Here is a 20,552-nt window from a genome sequence, read left to right as displayed (position 1 = left end):
TGAGTTTTCACCTCCCGTCCACACAAGCACGGTTATAAAATCTGAAAGTCCGAACGAAAACGCAAAAACACAACAGAAACGCTGTCGTGAGAATGCCACACCAACAGGCGGCGATATAACCCGGTCATGCAAAGAGGAAGAGGAAGAATCACGGCCAACCAAAAGTCTGAAAAAATCTATCCCGACGCCTTTGTTCCTCAATGTAGTAGACGAGTAACTGTACATATATGTGTAAACATGTAAAAAGTCCTGTTCAGCATCACTGTTTATGTCACATCCGTCATTTTGCAAGGAATGTCGCCTCATTAGTGACGCGTCACCATGGAGATAACGGCTCACAGTCTGACGTCACGAGCCAAAAACCCCCGTCTTTACCCGGTCTACACGTCTCCGTGTCTGAAAGTCTTCACCCTGGCCGGAGTTTTACAAAAGATCCGTTTTCAGTGACCTAAAACGTTGTTTTGTGTGTGCACGAGAGGCCAAAAAAAAGAGAAAAGGCTATGTCTTGAAAAATACCCATGTACGTGTGGACATGGCCTACGTCATCATTCTGATCAGCTTTGACACCAACAGCAAATGTTGTTCACGTTGAGCAAACTAAAAAGTCTGAGGTGATTATATGTACATGAAAACTTTGGCAATCACCAGGGCTGTGACAACAGCTATTCATGCATTTAAAGGTAGATTTTAATCTTGTGTAAAATATTAAGTACTTAAAAAACAATTCTGAGAGATTGTGTATTTCGTCTAGACAACTTAGAGATGTCTGTAACTTCATTTTACAAAGGTTCATCGCTGCATAAGTGACAGTTAGCATGGGGATTCAAAATATAATCAAAAGTTCTGTGTTTGAGATAAAGCACTGATATTTACCCGAATACAACTACCATCTCATTTTTATATGAAGGCTGTAGATATTTAGCCAGAATTCGCGGTAGCCGTTTACAGTAAAAACAGCATTGACGTTATGTAATGTTTCTTTTTTTGAGCAGGGAGAATGCACAAAGAACATTCACCTTATTTAAAACAAGGAAAGATGTATCGCACTGGGTTTTAGCAAATTGCTATTTTCCGCCTGTCGTCCCTGGGCAGGTAAATAAAATAAAATAGTAAGAAGGCATTAAAAGAGAACAAAATATATCCCCTGCCACCCAAACACACACGAGACTACACACAAAACTAGACATTAAAAGAGCACCCTTACCCATACCCACACAAGACTGCACATAAGACTAGACATTAACAAGTACACATCCCAAAGCCACCCCAACCGCTCATCATCACAATAAATGTAGGCAACTTTGCTGTATCCACTGTTTTTACAGACGGGAGAGAGTTTGAAAGTTTGTGGATTCAATTAGTTCTGTTGGGAGATCGTTCCACTGATTGCTTTGATGCACTGTTGGCTCAATTTTTTGGGATAAATTAAAGATTTTGGCCGGAACATTAGCGAAGGACATTGTGAAAATGAAGTTTGGTGTCAAAATGTAGGAGAAAAATTAGGTTTAGTTAGTTTTAAAGTTACTGAACAGAGTGATTGACTTCTTAATTCCTGCATCAGAGCTGAACTGGAGAACATTTAGGTATAAGTTGAAAAGTTACAGCACAAGAGACTGATGATTAAAAGTTTTAGACGTGGCTGTTTAAATGTTTGCTGCAGTGCTGTATTTGGGACTAATACCAAACAATTCAAGTAGAAGAAGCGTTGCATGAGAATGAACCTATGTGCAAAGTTTTGTTGATTTCATTGCATGGGAAGGCAGATTTCCTGATAATAATAACACTGGCTAAAACAAGAGGGACCAACCGCTGAGCTAATTATAGCCTCCTTCTATGAGTTTCTCCCCCAACATGCTAAAAATAGTCCTGCTTATTTCAGAACATTGGTTACCGTCTGACAATGAAGCGGATGCCATGGCGCTCGTCGAGGATGCGTTTGAGCTTGGGGACTCCGTAGGTGCAGGGTCTCTTGAAGGGGATCTGGTCAGGAATGCCGATGATCTCCACGGCCCCGGGGTCGCAGGCTATTTTACGATAAGGAACAGGCACCATGTGATCTAAACCCAGGGCCTCAGCTAGGGGTAAGGACACAGGGAAATCAATGAGAAGCTGTTGGATCAATATTATAAAGATATTGACTTTAACTCTTAAGCAATTGTGGTTATACAACTTTGTGCATTCGTTTCTCTCCTAACATGAATTTGCATGAGGAAAAGCAGCCTCCAGTGGCATGCACACCCCCATGTAAAGGTTTACAGAAGTGAAGATAATTCCAGCTAAATGAGAAATTTAACTTAAAGGGAATGATAATCGGTGCTGTGGGCTCAGATAAAATGCTCTGGAAACAGATCCCAGGAGCCGTAATGCGGAAATGTTTCTACCCTTAATTTGTGGAAACTGCCTGTAGACACACAATATCCAGTGATTCAGCGCACTGCAGTCTTTTGAATACGGTTAAATAGATGGCAAAACAATGCAAATATTTCAGGAAGTGATTTTGCCTGACCTGAAATCAGCAGCTTTGCCTGTTCTTTTCCCCCTTTTTAATATGAATTGACAGTACACTTTGGTTACATTTACATATCCTGTGCATCACCGAAGAAAAGATAATCAAACCAAAGCACTGACCCCAAAACATCAACATCCACAGGTACGCACAGAATCAACTGTGCATGAGCAAAATGTCTGAGGAGGCAGAGGTGTCTCTTGTAACCGTGTGGTAATACCCCTTAGTGAGAGAAGCTGTCCTTACCGTATCTGCTGTTGAACAAGATCTGAACACATTCCCTCAGAGTGTTGATGTCTTCAGTTTCCCGAATGAAGGAATCCCATTTTTCTACAAGAAACAACTCCAGTCAAAACTTTACATACATTGAATCACAGACAAATGTATTTCAACAGAGCTTTAACATTACAAATGAGCTTTATTTCATTGTTGTACCGCTAAAGATTTGATATTAATCTTCTCCATCGACTCAATATCAAACTTGGCCAATGAGTGCAATCTTCTTATAGGATTATTCTTAACATATTAGCAGCTTAGTCCTTAATGTTTAAGGGTTAGTGTTAGCTGAGCCTTTTGTTTAGTAAACAATACTTGGCTTCTGCATGAGCCTGTAAATCCAAGCAGGACACAAGAGAACAAAATCCTCCTCTGGGGTAGCAGATTTTAACTTCTAATCCTACAATATGATATGAATTTGTGGCCACATATTATAGCTAGCTGAAGTTTTTGAGGCTCATCCTGCATCACAATGTGATATTTGATCAAACTAGGGATGCAGGATAATATTGGTATACCATCTGTATTGACCCTTAAAGGCTTTAACGAAGAAGAAAATGTCTGCCTTTGTGAAAGGCTGATAATATCATTCTTTAAATGTACAACAAACACTCTGATTTAGTAGGTATCGGTATGTACATTTATGTTACGTAAGTTGAAGTAGTTTTCTTATTTGCCTACTAAATGTGTACATTCTGAAGACCATTTTATGTTTGCATCTTAATGTCATCCATCACAATAGGAGAAGACATACAAGATATATTAATTCCTCTGCACAAGGAACTTGATAGTCTCCACAATTAGGGGGAAAATATGCAAATGTAAGCATTGGCAATCTGCCAACAGCTAATTTTGGGAGTCATTCATACACCGACAAGCCATAACATTATGACCACTGACAGGTAGAGTGAATAACATTGATTATCTCCTGTCAGTGGGTGGGATATGTGAGGCAGCAAGTTAACTCTTTGCCCTTGAAGTTGATGTGTTGGAAGCAGGAAAAATGGGCAACTTTAAGGATGTGAGCGACTTTGATAAGAGCCAAAATATAATGGCTAGACAACTGGGTCAGAGCATCTCCAAAACTGCAGCTTGTGTGGGGTGTTCCCGGTCTGCAGTGGTCAGCATCTACCAAAAGTGGTCCAAGGAAGGAAAACCGGCGAACCAGCATCAGGGTCATGTGTGGCCAAAGCTCATTGATGTGCGTGGGGAGCGAAGGCTGGCCCGTGTGGTCCGATCCGACAGAAGAGCTACTGTTGCTCAAATTGCTGGTTCTGATAGAAAGGTGGAACATCGCAGCTTGTTGCGTATGGGGCTGCGTAGCCGCAGACCGCTCAGGGTGCCCATGCTGACATAACGTAATGGCTGATCGGTGTATATCATGCATGTTAGTAAAGGTTTAAAAGGTGCTAAACAAAGACAAACCTGAACCTTAATCTAGCTGAGCTCCAGAGGGATAAAATGAAACCGGCAGCCTGTAATTTCTTACAAATGTGTTCAACCTCACCTGACTTTTCGTGCACGATAGAGAAGAGAAGTCTCTTGGAGATGTGGATACCAGGAGGACTCTGACCCTGCTCACCAGGCGGTCTCGTCTCATCTGGAAATGTGAAACAAATTAGAGTTAAATTACGTTTCATTCCAGTCAGAAAGGTTCACTTAGCATCCGTATATATTCTGCAATTACTTCTGCCAGCATTCATTAATACCTGCATGAATGTATTGAACAAAACAACTGTAGTGTGTTGTGTGAGAGTCCCGTTGGCGGTGTTTTTCTACCTTTTAGATGTTAAATTCCTCTCTGTGATTTTATGTAAACTGTAAAAAAGCCTGACTCCTTTGAGATATGAGAATAACAAGGACGTGTAAACCTAAAGGGCTGCTTTCAATGAAATAACGAGCCGTATAATAATCTGACTTCAAAGCATGCTGCATTTTATCCACTTTTCTCTCCACACTAGAGGTATTCATATTCTCTAATGCATGCTTCCTTTTACTACCACTATGATCATTTTGGAAAATGTGAAATCAATCTTGCATTTCACCTCTATTCATGAAGGCAAGCTTTTGAAGTTCACCCCAATGTTGGCTCAGAGAGAGAGCCAATACAGTCATGCTCAGGCTGTGTAACTCTAGCCTTTATAGATCATATTATGTTGTCTAAAACCAACTTTATAACCACTCACATGAACATCTTACCATCATTTATAGATGTCCCCATTTTGTCCGTCCCCGCTGTCCAGTTGGCCGCTCTGTCCTTGCCCAGGTTGAGGAGGGACATGGGTTTAAAATCCAGCTTCCCATCAGGGTGAGGTTTGGAGGACATGGGCATCCCGTACAGGAAGCTCGACAGAACAGAGTTACTGGACGAGGCGGGATTCGATGACGTGTTCCCCTGGGCGGCAGTCTTCCCCGGGACGAGGCTGCTGGGCGACATGACGGTGGAGGAAGAGTTCTGATTGACATCCGTGCTGGACTTGGCTTCTCGAGATAAATCTTCTGTTGGCCTGCAGACAGACACAAAATCAAGAATAAAGTCATTTGGAGGATTAAATCCATCAGAGCTTTTTGTTTGCAAACTGCATCGCTTGCCAAGTGTCTCTTGGCTTATATCAACATTTGCTGCAACAACAACTCTTGTTGATTATGTCATGACATCCCCTTTATGACTCTTAAAAGAAGTAATCAGCGGATAAATTAAATAAGATGTTGTTTTTTCATAAGCATTACAGCTCTTCTTCTTTTCGTTTTATTCTTTTTTCCTTTAATCCGGTGCTTCCCCCAAAAAAAGTAACAAACAGATCAAACAAAAATTGTAGAATCTGTCACAGTCACACTTTGTTACATGACATTCCAGTTGGTGCCATTATAGAGACCAAAAACTCCCTAATTTTTTGTGGGCAAAGGCATGTGACAGTTGGTGTTGAAGGAGCAAACACGGAGAAGAGAGTCTTTAACCATATTACTGTTCCAAACCAGATTAAGCAAAGAAGAAGAAAACAAGAGAGTCTATAACTTCAACTCTAGAATATATGCTACTCTAGCTTATGCTAATTTCACTCTGTGATACCTGTGGAGTAGCTTAGCATAATTTACAGTTAAAAAAACTCCTAATTTTTCTCACACCGGTGCTCTGTGCAGGCCCTCATACAGCCTGAAACGACTCAGTCAGCTCTGTCCCTTTAAGAAACCCCGCCACTACAAGCCTGCTTTCTTCCGATTGGCCAGCTCTCCGAAATTTGTGACATCACAAAATGCTGTGTGTACAAAAAACAGTCTGAAACCTGACGTTCACAGCAGCCTGCAGACTGAGCTGAGAAGCCTGGGAATTACTCCGACATACTTTTACCTACAAATTTAAAACTATACCGAAATGTAGTCTGGACATCCAACATCGTAACATTATATATATGTCTTAAAATGCCCCTCTTTAAGTAAAGCTAATTAAAGCTGGTAAATCCACTAAATAAAGCAGTTTCACGTTAAAAGTCTGTGTTTGTCCAGAGAGGTTGTACGCTAGGCAGCTGCTTATTTTAGCTGAGGTTGTTTTAGGTGTTCAGCTTGTGTTTATTTTGGGATTCCTTCAGTTTTCAACTTTCACAAGCTACCACAGAAGTCTCCTCCTCTTCAAAAACCAGAAGAGGCTGTGGGCTGAGCTGCTGCTACCTTTAGCTCAGCTTGTTTCTTTTACACAATCTAGACGTCTGAGGACTGAACGACTTCATCTTGTTAAATGCTATACTATAATTATAAAAGACTGTGACTGACTAGCTAAAAACTGCAGGACTGGCTATTGTTGCTTTTATTTCTGCTGTATGATAGGCTATTAGATCTATGCATACTCAGTAAGAAGACTTTTAAGGATTATTACAGTTATTTTATCAGGACTATGTAATAGTTGTATTACCCAGGCCTACATGAAGTCACAGAGGCTGTCAGACATCTTGCTGAAAGGACAATACTAATGACATATCTCTAAAGAAACTCTTACACAAGGAGAAACGGCAAAAGTCATTGTCTTCATTTCACATTATTCTGGAAATAGATGCAGGACGAGCTTTGTATTCTAGGAAAGAGGCATCAGATTAGGCCTCTATGGATTTACCCAGCCTCCTTACCAAGCCTATTAACAGGATTCAACTAAGATGGCTGTTAAACCTTCCTGTTTGTAATAAGAAGTATATACGTTCTGAGTTTTGAGACTAACATGTAACCAAAGAGAGTGCTTTTCCACAGCTGAATTAAAACCCTGTCTATCCCTCTCTAACGCACCACGGCCTCTCTGCTACCAACAACTAGCTGCAAACAAAGCTATGTGCTTCCAGCCATGCATAAGTGCATTTCTCTGTAAAGTATTAGAGGCTAAGCTGACATGCCAAACTCCCCTTTTTTTCCATTTCAGAGCGATCAGATGTGAAACAGCTGCTCTGATAATCTAATACAAGTGTTCAGACAGCAGTCTGTTATCCCGAACAGCAACAGACGCTTTTCACTGCGCACACTCACCGTTTTACTGTAAAGTGGATTCTGTGGCTCTGCTCCAGGATCTTCATCAGAGTCTTGGTGTCGTACTCAGAAGGCTTCTTCAGGGTGACCCCATCAGGCAAACCGTGGGCCACCACACAGCTGGGGTCCTTCTGGATCCACTCATAAGGCACAGGGACCAGGCTGCTCTTCCCCACAGCCTCACCTGCACATTATGTAGGACAGTGTAAGTAATTCACAATTTAAAGTAATTGAAGATTTTCATACAAATAAATGTCTGTTAAGTCACTATCTATCGCTGAATGAGGTAACACAATGGTGATTGAGCCTATGGCCCACTGATAAAAGCCTTTGCGTTTGCAGTATTACAGACTGGGTTTCTGTGGCGACTTTAGCGGAAAAAAATCACAAGTGCCGCCCAGTTAGTGACGCGTTTTCCATCAGCCAGCAGTGGTTGGTCTGCCAGAGAGGGTAGGCGGAGCTAAGCGGCTGCTTTTCCGGTCTCTGCAAGTGTTGCGAGTAAACAGTAATCTACTATGGCTGAACAAACAAGAGTTACAACCGGAGCCAACTGTGGACGTCACACATGTGACACTGTCTGGATATCTAAGAAGTGTGCTCCCCACCAAATAAAATACAATGAATTGTACTTACTGTAGAGTACAGTGAAGACTTCCTCCACCATCTTCCTCAGAACAAAGATGTTGGACTGAGCGTCTGATGAGGCTCTTGGTTTCCCATGTTCGCCATCCTTGCTCAGTTTGATGAGATCGCCTTCCTGGTCTTTGGTATGGGCATTTGTTGTGGTCAAATTCTGCAGACATGGCACCCCTAAAGACAAACGACAGAAGTCTGATCATGCAAATTGCACCAAAATAAAAAATCGACTAAAAAAAGGCACAACATTTTCGATGCGTCCAGCTCCAAATGATCTGTGGCGTGAGGTTGGAGTAAATACACATATATTAATTCGTTTTTGCAGCGTTACAACCCCTGCAATGTGTGTTTTTAGTAGGGACACATTGTGGAGTCTGAGCACAACATTTGCTGTATAAGTGATGTGTTCAAGGTCAGCAGGTGGGGCTTAAAGATCTGGAATTTGTCTCAGCTTACAAACTTGCATACTAGTTTGCTTATTGGAAATGAAGGCTGAAAAGAAGGGCTTACAATGTTGTTAAGGCTGAAGAGTTTTCTCACAAAACACAAATATATTGAGCCAGAACTTGATGTAGAAAACTGCAAATCAACATTATATTCTGAATGTGCTAAAATGTTGTCATGCAAAGGGACTATTAAGTTCCTTATGATCTTGGTTTTAAGCAGTGGCAAGAAAGAAATGCAACATTAACTTAAATCTTTCTCCTCCTAATTTCATTTTAATCTTTCACTATTTGTTTTCTGGTCTTTAAAATGCATTTTAATGTCTTACTTTTAATGTATTTCTCTGCTCCTGTGAAGCAGTTTGAGAGGCCCCATATCTGAAAGGTGCCATGTAAATAAACTTGCCTTGCCTAAACACGTCTGTCACGCTTTCTGTGTTATAAATAACAAGAGTTGTGAGCCGTTATGTCGATTATGTTGCAGACAAAACACATCAAATGGTGTTGCCAAATGAGACGTGACTGGAAGTCTGCTGATATATGGTTTTATCTGATAAAGGGGCGATGTGTGAAATGTGAAAAGAAAAAGGGAAATGTGTGAAAATGCAACTGCTTGTTCTATTCAATAATTATATAATATAATATTGTAATGTGATATGAAGCAAAGCTGCAAGCTGCTGCAGTTATTGAAGCTTCAGGCTGATTCTGCGTTTTTGCCATCATATAAACTGCAAAAGTCCTACAGAGACAACAAGACACAAAAGATGTAGCTGTAGCTAAAATTAGGGCAATCAATGATCTAACAGGAACGAATGATGGAAACCACAGTTACACAGAGAAGCAAAACTCACGGCAAAACTTGTAGAAGTCTGTCTGGATTTCCCTCCTGGAGTTAAGGAAGACACGGCCCTTTTCTGTGCCGACGGCGATCACGCTGTCCTCGTGTATCGTGACGCACGCCACCTCAGCGTTGAGCTTTGACATCGCCATGCACTGCAACACAAAGACACAGGAATCAATTAGTCAAAGCAGAAAGTCTGAAGGAGTTTATAAACAAAACGAGGAAACTAGAAGAACTGTATTGATTTCCACCCTAACACAGTATAATGTAGGTGTTTATTAACATGTTTTATGATGTATTTTTCCAAGGCTAATTTAAGATAAGTGAATTATCTTAAGACCACAGAGTAAGATCTACAAAATGAAATGCTTGATCTGGGACATACCACAGAGTCGAGAGCAGACACCAGGCTGGTGAGGATCTCCTGTCTGGCTGACACCAGCGGCTCACCCCGGGAATTGGTCCTGATGCCATCACTTGCCAGCTTCCTCATCTGAGCCATGCCTCTGCGGGGACCAGATGAACACAGTTCAGGCAGACGGCCACAGCGCGACACAGACAGAAACCTGAATGTGAGCGTGCACACATGCAGCTGCGACCTGCATTCAAAGCAGTTTCTGCTGAGTTAATTTCGTTTGACTTTAAGCAAATGTAAGCTTGCATTCAGAGGATCAGCCTGATGCTGGAGGCTGAGAGATAAATGAATTTAGAAAGCTTTGAGGCGTTTTCTAACCTAGTAGGCTTATTTTATATACTAAACAGATTCAACAGCCATGCTAAAAGCTGTTCAGCCTTAGGCACAGCGGTGCATTGAGCTAAATGCAAACAACATTATTATGACACACCATATTAACTATCCCAATTTAGCGTGTTAGCATTCCAACACTTGCTAATAAGCACAATACTTTACAGATTAAGCTGATGGGAATAATCATTTGTTTTGCAGGTGTTCTGTCATTATCAAAGTATCTCGTACTTATGATAGTACTAGATGGGAAAAATGTAATCATTTAAAATTTTTAACAACCCAGCTACGTTCTGAGAATGTTACATGCGATGTTCTGGTAAGGTTTGAGCAGGAAGTTTTTATTTGGTTCCCAGAATGCTCCTCTTAATATAGGAGAACGTTCTCCGTTTTAACGTTACAAGAATTTTATTTGACATGATAAACATCCTTAAAATGTTCCTTGAATATTAGATTAAATCGTTTTCATTCAAACGCAATTAGAACTTGTAGGTAATGTTAGCCGATGTTTCGGGAACGTTCCCTGCTAGCTGGGAATGTATCTAAAGGGGACATGCATTTCTGAACTAAATTCCTTGACAATGAGGCCGAATAATATAGAAAAATCATGCATCGTGAATTTTATTTTCACTGACAGTAAATATGAAAATCATGATGACGTGACATTTTCGGGGGTGTGTAACAAACAGAACTGTTTCTTACATCTGACAAACAACAAATTGTTTTCCATGTCATCTCTGCAGCGCTGCAGTAGTAATATTTATGCTGTTTCATTGCGTATTAACTTAAGAACTACAACCTTTCCGATTTCTATTAATTGAGCACTCTTTTTTCCGCGAAAGACGCCCAGGCCATAATACTGCAAATGCAAAGGCTTTCATCAGTGGGCCATAGGCTCAATCACCATTGTGTTACCTCATTCGGCGATAGATAGAGACTTAACAGACATTTATTTAAAGGAAAATCTTTGAGATTATCACTGGTGGACATACCAACAAAAAGCCACAAAGCTAGCATGGCTAAAAAGCTCAATCCACCTGACTTCAACATATGCTTTGCCTTTGTCATTTGAGGCTAATTAGGGCACTAAGACGATGTCATAAATGATGATTTCTATACCATGTTTTCCGACTTGACAGATGGTGCAGGAAAAAGAGAAACTGACCTAAAATGACCAGGATTAATTTCCACAACCACTGCATGAAAACCACCGTTGTGTGACTGCTTAAAACATTTTAACATAGACATCAAAAGGAAAAACATCTAAACCCAGGAAAAACAAGCTGGCCATGTTAAATAAAAGTAAAGTGGTAAACAGACAGGAACTAAAGAAAAACCGCTCGGCTAAAGCCAGGCACTATGTTCTCATGGCAAATGAAACCCGTCTCCTTGGAAACTAATCTCGGGGCATTTGAACAATGCAGCCCTGGCCTTTAATCTCTCCAGACACTGGGAACCATTATACTAGCCTCTGGCAAGCCCAAACCACTGACTCAATAGAGAGAGGACAGAGAGGCAGAGAGAGATAGGCAGAGGCAGAGAGAGGAAGAGGAGGGTGTGTGCAGTGTGTTGTGGTGGGGTTCAGCTGCACCAGTCTGAACGTGCCAAGTCTATTGGCCATCTAAATCTGCCTCCCCTGAGGCCACAGCAAACATTAGCCCCCTCCTAAATTATTGCGGCCTGGAAATAGATGGCCTCTTTCCCTCGCATATTTAAAAGGCAGAGGAAGAAGCGAGGAGGAGAGAGGTGGGGATGAACAGAGGCTCAGGGTAACGCCATGTCAACTGCTGTGCAAGAGGAAGCTCGAGGATCATTTCACGGCCATGATCTGATTCTGCTCAGAGAATATTTAAACTCAAGATGTTAAGATTCAAAGTTGACCTTCGTCTATAGTGGATGATTTTAACTTTATCTTTTTTTTCTATATTTACATCTATAGGCTTGTACATAGTAGTTTAATGGTTAAATGTTTATTAGTTTAATGTTTGTGTAACCTTGTTAAGCTTGTTGTCCTTGTCTTATGTGTATGTCTATTTCTATGTATGTACATGGAGAGCAACGTAAAAATGATTCTGATCCAAACCATCACTTTGATAAAAGCTCAATTATTCTCTGAGCCACTCCAGAAACATCAAGAGGTTTTGTAACTTTGTCCAGACTGAATGATTTATGTAAAGGGAGAGAATCATTAGATGATCCCATATAATCACAATAATTAAGTCGCAATACAACATTATTGTGATTTAAATTTTACAAGGACACTGGAGTCCCTGCTGCACAACCCCGGCCCTCTGCATGTGGGTCATTCCCAGTCTCTCTTCCCCATCTTTCCTTTCTCTCTTCAGCTCTCCTTTCAAAATAAAACAAAATTAAAAAAAGTTTTTTTGCAGAGAAATTGTCGAACTGACATACAAAGTAATGCAGCCCTGTCAGTAACTGAAAGTAAACTGTATTAGAATTGTGATGTCTCTATCTTCCTACTAAACCCATTCATTTTTAGCATTCTAGCACCAAAGAGTTGTATTTGAAATATTATTCTTATATTTCTAGATTTCTTTCATGAAAGATTGATACTTGTGTGTGTCAGCAATACATTATTGCCATGCAAAATAACATGATATATTGCTGTACAAATTTCTCCCCGACCCCTACGTCATACACTTTTCAATTTAATATGAGTTAAAGGAGGTAAAATCTTAATTTTAGATCCTTTAAAAAACCATAATGTGGCAAGGTCACCACTGCAGATACGTGGATTGACAGGGTTTTTATAGTTTCCCACAAACTTCCAGTGGTACTTTAACACTCTTCATGAACACCTGCACAGCTGCTTTCAATGAGCCTCGCTAATTAGACACGTGCTCAGGTTGAAATTAGGCAGAGCTGAAATCAGGTGTGCTCACAAACTATATCAACCGAAACAAAAGGCAGCATGGCTCCATTCGACTGTGGTATGTGACGTTAAATATATCAGTTTATAGACACCACACATTTTGCTCATAGTTTCACACTCTTCCACTGTAACAGGTGGAAGTAAGACACCACGAAAAACCTATGCAATTTTTGAAACGACATTCAACAAATGCATTCAAGTGCCTTTGGTGAGTTTCACTGAAACACTTTTTTGTTGAAGAGATCTTCACACATTAACTCCACAGGGTACCTTTTTACTGCTTTTAAGCGTTGGCAGAAACATTCAGTTTCAGTCACAACAAACCGTGTGGAGTAAGTGTCTGTGTTGCTAATGATGCTATTAGTACACGTGTTATTTGTTTTTGTCCGCACTTTGAGGTTGATTTAGGTCATCATCATAAGTGGTACAGGATGTGTTGAGTGTTAATAAATGTAATGTAAACCATGTCGAACGGGCTTATACTCGCGCTGTAATTTTCTGCAGCAAGCTAGATGAAAGTGTAACTTCTCTATTCCCTAACAAGTGCAGGAAAAGTAACAGCAATAAGATGTGGTCTCTACAAGTTGTGTGTAAAAACCTTGTTAAATCTTTTAGAGGTCTGGGGCATGCTAAAATTGTTAGGTTGCTAAAAGTCATCATGTGTATTAGTTTTCGTCACTATATATTTTGAATTTTAGTGATTAATGGGCAACTTCTAGACAGAAGGAAGCAAAAAAAGAACAATTTACTTGTAGACATACCTGCAACGATGTACAGTACAGCAAGTCAGGGTGTGGTGTATCAGCTAAATCTAACTTATGATCAAAGCAAACGACAACATAATCCCTTTGTTTGAACCCTGTGCCTCAGGCTGTGGCCTTTAGGGAGTGTCATCATCAGCTGTTGATGATTTTTAACTGTTGCCAGGAAAGATTCAATAACATAGACAGGACCAGAGAGATCTGCTTAACACATATGGAGTTAAACATTCAATCCTCCGACACAGGATTACAATAGCTAAAGCTTCATACTGTTAGGTGATGTTTATGACATTTACAGTTAGTAAAATAAAAGCTGAGTTGATTACTTGATTTTGTCAATAACTAAATTAACTGTACACAATAGAGAAAAGTCAAGATTCTCTTTTTCAAGCTTCTTAAATGTGAATATTTTCTGCTTCCTTTCTTCCTATAACAAACTAACTTTTAGACATTTTATAGACCGTATAATTTATTTATTAATTGAGATATTCAAGAGATATTAGACAGTGACAAATAACATTAGTTGCAGCCCTAATGTGAGTTATCATAGGTGCAAAATGAGCAACTTCGTCAAAATCTTGCAACTGAAATAACCAAAAATTAGCAAGTAAAATATTTGCTTGACAATATTTGATTATTTTACCAACAATTTGGTGGGTTTATCAGAGGTTATTTTAGTCACATAACCTTGTTTTTGTTAATTAATTCATCATCTTTTTTTTTTAATTCTACCTTTATTTTACCAGGAAGCACCTTGTGACTAAATCTTTTTCAAGGGAGACCTTGAAAATATGACAAATTTAAAATAACAGTTAACTAATAAATGTGTTAGGCCTAATTACGTTTCTAAACTGTTATTAAAGTTGATTAGTACTTAAATATCTGTGGTGTCAGGTCATTTGACATTATGATATATGGACAGCTATTACATAATCGGTCAAAGAATATATTTTAGCTGTCTTAGTCAAACATGGGAACATTAAACTGCACATTTTTAATAGATTTGTATTAATACTGCATTTATATAAGAGATATTATTGCACCTGTAGAGTTGTGTTGAAAGCTTCCTGTGCCTGAAAGTGAACCACTATTAAATTCACATCACAGTGGAGAGAAATTACTTTAAAAAGCTGGATCCAGGAGAAAAGGCTTGAAACCACAGGATATGACACCTGAGTGCAATAAATAAAGTCAAGGTCTGCTCTTGAAAGCGAAATGAGTGTGTACAAATCTTTCTGGTACCTTTCCAGTCTTGTGAATTGAATCCGCAAGTTAGTTACAGCTGACAAAGTTTTATTCCAGTCGGCTTCAAAAAATAACTTTATCAACTTCAACCTGACAGCAGAGAGCAAAAGGAGAACAAAACAGCTCTGTAGCTTCAGAACAGCGCACAACAAACACGTTTAGTTTATTAAGTCTGTTTAACCTGCCATGATACTTTAAGTACACATTATTTTAACAGACGGTGTCAGCCAACTGATTACAGTATCTATTGTTTAAGCTCTTTGATACAGTGTAACAAGGCTGTAATTACTGTAGAAAGGCTATTAGCTGAAGCTTTCTACAAGTTCTACTGTTGTGTTTCTTTCCTGGTAAACACTTTAGCTGACTGTCTTTGTTGTTCTGGCTCAGTAACCTTATTATTGTTAGCGATATAGCCTATGAGGAGGTAATTTAGCCAGCAGACAGGCACTGAATCCTAATAATAAACACAGGCTAGCAGTCCACTCGCAAGGTTACAGGGAGGCGTCCCTCTCGTTTGATTTACAGCTAACTAACGATAACCTTTCTTAACGTCTGTCTAACTGATCAACGGATAATTAGCTGACGGTATCTTAGCAACGTTCAGCTAGCTAGCTAACTAGCAATGTTAAACTCGTTTGCTCGACAGCCTTAGCCGTCCTGCTAGCTAGCATTAGCACTTTTCCTTTCATCTCCTCCCCCAGCCCAGAAATTAGGTTATAATCTGTAATTTCTAATTGTGCAGTTGCAAAAATCAACACACTCAGTGCAAACATACAATATAATAGTTCATTAATATAAAAACAAACAGCGAAATCTCACCTTAATTAGCGATTAAATAGCCTTGTTGCTGCTGTCAATCCCGGAATAGGTTTATTCCCCCGTTTTAATCCATCAGAATCGTTCACAATTCACATCCACAATGCAGCCGTACCGTCTGCTAAAACATCGTAATCCCGATCATCACTATGTCGACCTCGATCGCACGTTTTACAGTCTATTATTTGGGTATTTAATCCAAGTTTATTTCTCTTTTTCCCTTAACAGAGCAGGGTGTCCCTTTCCCCTTTCTTTGTTCTGTAATCCAGTAAAATTGAAACTCATTCGCCTCCTGCTAATCCCAGCCCAACTCAACAACAGCATCTATTGGCTGCGATTTACATACAGGATTAACGGAGGAACCTCTGGAAAAACCCTCCAGGGAACACAATTTACATGGAAAGGAAATATTCTGAGTGCAATTTTTCTTATATTAGGACTGTGACTGTTGAAATCAGTCTGCCAGCTGGCTGCAACTTCACACTGTTAGTTTTGCTTTGAAGCTCCTGTGAGGACCTATATGACCTACAAAAGAGGAGTATTAGGGCCACATTAAGAAAAAAGAAAACACTTTTTTTTGGTTTTGTTTTGCATTTCGAGATTAAAGTCGAAATGTAGAGAATACAATCCAAAAACAATGCTGACAATAAAGTTAAAAAAAAAATGTCGAATAGAGTCAAAATGTAGAGAATCAAGTCAACTCCTCAGTATCAGGTTAAATTGAATATAAATTAGTTAAATGTAGCTCCACTTTAACCTGGTACACTTTAAAAAGTTTCATTATGTGAATATATCAGGCATGATGACATCATAAAATAATATATAGATATCTGATGGACCTGGGGAGTTGACACATTCATATGACTGTTAAAGAAAAAAGGCTGAGATTTTTTGGTAAAAAAAAAAAATACATTTAAGCATTTACAGGACAAAATCAGCAAAATGATAAGAGGTCTGGCTTTGTCCACAGTGGGCGCCAAAATCAACACAAACAGAAAAGTTCCTCACAGTAGCTTTAACAAATCCTGCAAGAAGGTGATTTGATGTGCTGCACGGTATCCAGATTATTTGTAGGATTTATCCAAAGTGAATATATAGCGAGTGCATGGATCTTCTGGCCATTACAGCTATGCCACAGCACTTGTCATGGCTAAAAATAGTTAAAATAGGGTAAAGTTCATATGCTGTTGGGAGGGAACAAATAATTGGGCTTTAATAACATAGTGAGACACCATTTATAATAATCATAAAACATGTATAGGCTACTCCACTTTACCACTGTAACTAATCTAGCCCCTAATTTAACCCCTAAACACCTTCAGATATGAACTTAAACTATGATTTTTAAGCATTCTGTCTGTGCTTCACATATGCTGTATTTTATCCTCCCTTCTGCAAAATAGTCAAAATCACTTATTTTTTCAAATGTCAGCAACATAACAAATCTGCCCTCTGGCAAAGAAACTGGGATGTGTGGGTAAGACCTGACATTTCCCAACGGCAACAAGTAAAAGTGATATATCTAAAGGTTAGAAATCCAGAGATTGTAAGTAAACATGCCACGTCTGGATGTTTCATCTTCGCCATCAAGGACCTTGTTTCCCCTTTTCCACATAAATGAACCGCTCTCTCTCCTCTTCTGGTCGGCACCCGCCAAATATTTGCCTGAGATGATTGTAGGATTTACAACCGGGTTTATTTCATCTTCTGCTTGTGTGTGAGTGTGGCTGAGGAAAGAATAAATTATGGCTGCTTGCAGAATTTCCCAAAAACCACCTAAGTGGCAGACACATATTTATCTTCTGTGCTTTTGCCCTCAAAAACAAACGTAGAGAAGTGAGAAAAGTATGAAAGAGAGTGAAATAAAACACCAGCAGCCCTTGCCAACATTGTTAATATTTAATGACTCAATCTCCGAAACCATTGCAGCAATAATCCAAAGGGTATGAACCCTCCAGCTGAAAAGGCCATGTACAATATCCAATGGAAAATTTAGGCTTTATCTTAGCTGACCAGCGCCTGCCCTGCATGTTTTGCTCGGGAGACCCGGGATTTCCACGCCGTTCACCTCTGTGTAATGTCCCCTGTGAAGCAAAAGCAACTGCAAACAGGATGTCTGTGTTTAGTTGACACATGGATAAAACAATATTTGGAAGACTTGCAGTATAAATTCTTTACGCAAATGAAATCTAGGTGTTGAGTGTGACATCTTACATCCATTGTTTGGGTTTTAGCTCCTGTGACAGCCCTTCAGTAGCTTTAAAAAGGTCAGAAATGTAATCAACGGGACATTCAAATACAGCATCAAAATGGGCTCAAATAGGGCTGCTATCATGTACCATATGTAATTAATTAATACTACTGTATGAATGGAGTCTGCTCTGATACATGGTCCACCTTGAATAAAACAGCTGACACAGAATAAGAAGTATATTGGTACAGGGTCAGACAGTTTAAAAGAAAAGTCTGGAATAAATCACTATATTCAGTCTATAAACACACAGTAACATGACTCAGAGCTGATTACGCTTCGCCCTCCCTCCAAGGATCATTCATATTAATCTTGACACCCGGCAGGGAGTCCACAGATGTGCAACGGCTAAAAAAATGACTATTTTTTAAAAGGAGTTTGGTCTAAGTCACCTTACCCAACACCTGAAGAGAGAACTGGTGGATGAAATCATTTTAAAAGCTAGATTATTTAGGACTACATTATGGTAAGCAGTTGCTAAATGGTCTAATTATGTTATGTTATGGGCACTTAAGTATTTGCTTGTGTGATTTGTTGCTACTAAAACCTCAAACATAGTTATAGTCACTTGTTTAACTACTGCTTTAAATGATTTCTCATGATACTTGAGCAACATATACTTAAAGCATAAAACGTACTGAAATGGGTAGGTGTCAGACAAAATGATTTATGGCATGCTGCCTTTGTTTACATTTTCCATGGCAAAAAAATTGAAGCGAGTGATGCATAATACTGTAAGAAAGAAAGCAGGATACGATTTTTTTGTTAAAAACACCACTTAAACATGTACAGGACAAAACCAGCAAAGAGGAGCTTTAAGCTAAAAATGTAATGCAGACCTTGACTAGTTGCCATTATATAAGAGTATTGGGTAAAAAAAGTTCCCATGCTGTGTTCGAAATGCCATAATATATTAGCAGTACGTACTGATTTGCAAAATAAATGGGAACAGCTCCGTACTACATACTACCGCCGAACGCAGTATGCAGCATGTAGTATATAGTATCCGATTTCGAACACAGCATGAGACACCAGAAATATTTTGCTGTGCTTCAGTGAAAAAAACATGGGTTGGGAACATACACATGGATGAAGACTGGAAAAGTGGATCCTTTTTAAGTGGTGTAAAAGGTTTGTGGATGCGCTGCAATTTTTTAAAACTGTCCACCGTTGGAATCCAGTATAACGCAAATGGATTAAACCGAGACAACCAGGAAGGATGAAACAAAAACTTTATTACAGCTACTTCGCCAGCCACTTCTGTGTTTCATATTCAAATGAGTGTAAAATTACTTTCAAGGGTCCATTTGAATGCAACTCGCCCACTATTTCTTATCATATTGTACCATAAAGCAGGAACATGAGCCCTGGACAAACCTAGTTGTAACGACTGTGTGACCAATTCTCCTATTAGGTATTAATTAAGGTGACAAATAAGCCAAACTCCTTTAAAGAATAGCCAGTGTCATCCTTGAAGGGTGCTCTGAGTATCACTGGCCAAACAGCTCACCCATAGAGGATTATAACAAAGCTGAGGAGCAAAAAAAAAAAGTAATAAATAAAAACAAACAAAGTGACTGAGACCCAGTTCTTCACTTCTTCACATCGTTGTCCGTCAGCCGTTTTTGCCTTTCGGGTTAAAATTCAGAATTGTCACAGAGTTCCCGGCAACTTGTAGATTCAAACTTTCTAACTAATGTAAAGCATCAAAAGTTGCCATACTGTGTGTTCTCAGGAGCTGTACCCATAATAACTCTTCACGTCCATGTCCCATTTTCCTGTTTATATTTTATAGTACTTTAAGCGGTCTTCATGATTGGCTAATAGGTGCGTTCTGCATCGACACATAAATTCACTCGAGATAGAGATTCGCCGTTTTGGTTTTAACTGTAAACTGAAATGTTCGTCAGGCGTCCGATGCAGGAGCAGGAGAAACGTCGGACGAGTCTGCGTGTCCCAGTTCAGTCTGATCTCTTCTGCTCATATCAGTGTTGGTCCTGAAAAGCCCAAAATAAGAAGTCTCACTGAAATGCATCTTTTATATCATCACATTAATAATAGTGTAAAATACAAAGAAAGTATACCAACATCTCGAGTGCTGTCCGCCTCCTGATGATGAATCCCATTGGCTGAATTTGCACCATGCGCCTGAAAAACACAGATACCAAATGTACTGTTAGAGAAATTAATACAGCCACAGTTTGTGGCTAAATCATTTTTCATGCCTTTACTAGTAGTATCTGTGAAAGTTTCCCCGCAATTACCGGGCTTTTCTCCGGATGCCTGCGCATGGCCTGCACCAGCTGGTCGACTTGCTGGTTGTGTTCCAAGGCGTTCCTCAGGGCGTCCTCCGTGTTGAACAGACGCTGGCGGAGGCGGCTCACCTCCGAGTCCAGGGCCGAGGGGTCCAGCATGGAGTACCGCCGGTGGTCTGGTGAAGACCGTTCACGACCCTGAAATACACACACGGCATGAGGATAATAGCCAATGCCTGCTGTTAAACTGCTATTATGGGACGGTTCATATGATCAACATCTGGTAAAAAACACATTATGCACTATTAACATATAAAGAACACATTTTCATATTTTAAAGGCCTATTCTTAAACAGTCTCCTCAGGGTTCTGTCTGTT

At 39.7% G+C, this 20,552-nt stretch overlaps 2 protein-coding genes across 6 annotated transcripts in view; both read right to left on the bottom strand.

Annotated features, from left to right (window-relative positions):
• Window positions 1–16,007, bottom strand: part of gtf2ird1 (GTF2I repeat domain containing 1) — a 32,524-nt gene extending 16,517 nt beyond the window's left edge. For all 3 annotated transcript variants that reach the window (XM_069670650.1, XM_069670639.1, XM_069670648.1), the window contains exons 1-9: window positions 15,672–16,007; window positions 9,594–9,714; window positions 9,219–9,360; window positions 7,922–8,098; window positions 7,289–7,472; window positions 4,982–5,289; window positions 4,290–4,382; window positions 2,753–2,836; window positions 1,892–2,075 (exon numbers count right to left, since the gene is read on the bottom strand). In XM_069670650.1, the coding sequence (XP_069526751.1) occupies window positions 1,892–2,075; window positions 2,753–2,836; window positions 4,290–4,382; window positions 4,982–5,289; window positions 7,289–7,472; window positions 7,922–8,098; window positions 9,219–9,360; window positions 9,594–9,710 (1,289 nt within the window). In that variant the 5' untranslated portion in view covers window positions 9,711–9,714; window positions 15,672–16,007. The remainder of the gene's footprint in view (window positions 1–1,891; window positions 2,076–2,752; window positions 2,837–4,289; window positions 4,383–4,981; window positions 5,290–7,288; window positions 7,473–7,921; window positions 8,099–9,218; window positions 9,361–9,593; window positions 9,715–15,671) is intronic.
• A 1,545-nt stretch (window positions 16,008–17,552) lies between these two features.
• clip2 (CAP-GLY domain containing linker protein 2) overlaps window positions 17,553–20,552 on the bottom strand; it is a 52,876-nt gene continuing 49,876 nt past the window's right edge. For 2 of the 3 annotated variants that reach the window (XM_069673376.1, XM_069673392.1), the window contains 3 exons: window positions 20,184–20,372; window positions 20,004–20,067; window positions 17,553–19,916 (listed from right to left, as the gene is read on the bottom strand). In XM_069673376.1, the coding sequence (XP_069529477.1) occupies window positions 19,900–19,916; window positions 20,004–20,067; window positions 20,184–20,372 (270 nt within the window). In that variant the 3' untranslated portion in view covers window positions 17,553–19,899. The remainder of the gene's footprint in view (window positions 19,917–20,003; window positions 20,068–20,183; window positions 20,373–20,552) is intronic. The other variant, XM_069673384.1, reaches the window with a different exon arrangement.

Source organism: Semicossyphus pulcher, unplaced genomic scaffold (genome assembly GCF_022749685.1).
Source record: "Semicossyphus pulcher isolate SPU_LCO1_2020_fin unplaced genomic scaffold, fSemPul1.0.p SCAF_10, whole genome shotgun sequence".
NCBI classification, from domain to species: domain Eukaryota; kingdom Metazoa; phylum Chordata; class Actinopteri; order Labriformes; family Labridae; genus Semicossyphus; species Semicossyphus pulcher.
The sequence above is the reverse complement of the archived record's forward strand: the minus strand, read 5'-3'. Positions and strand labels throughout refer to the sequence as shown.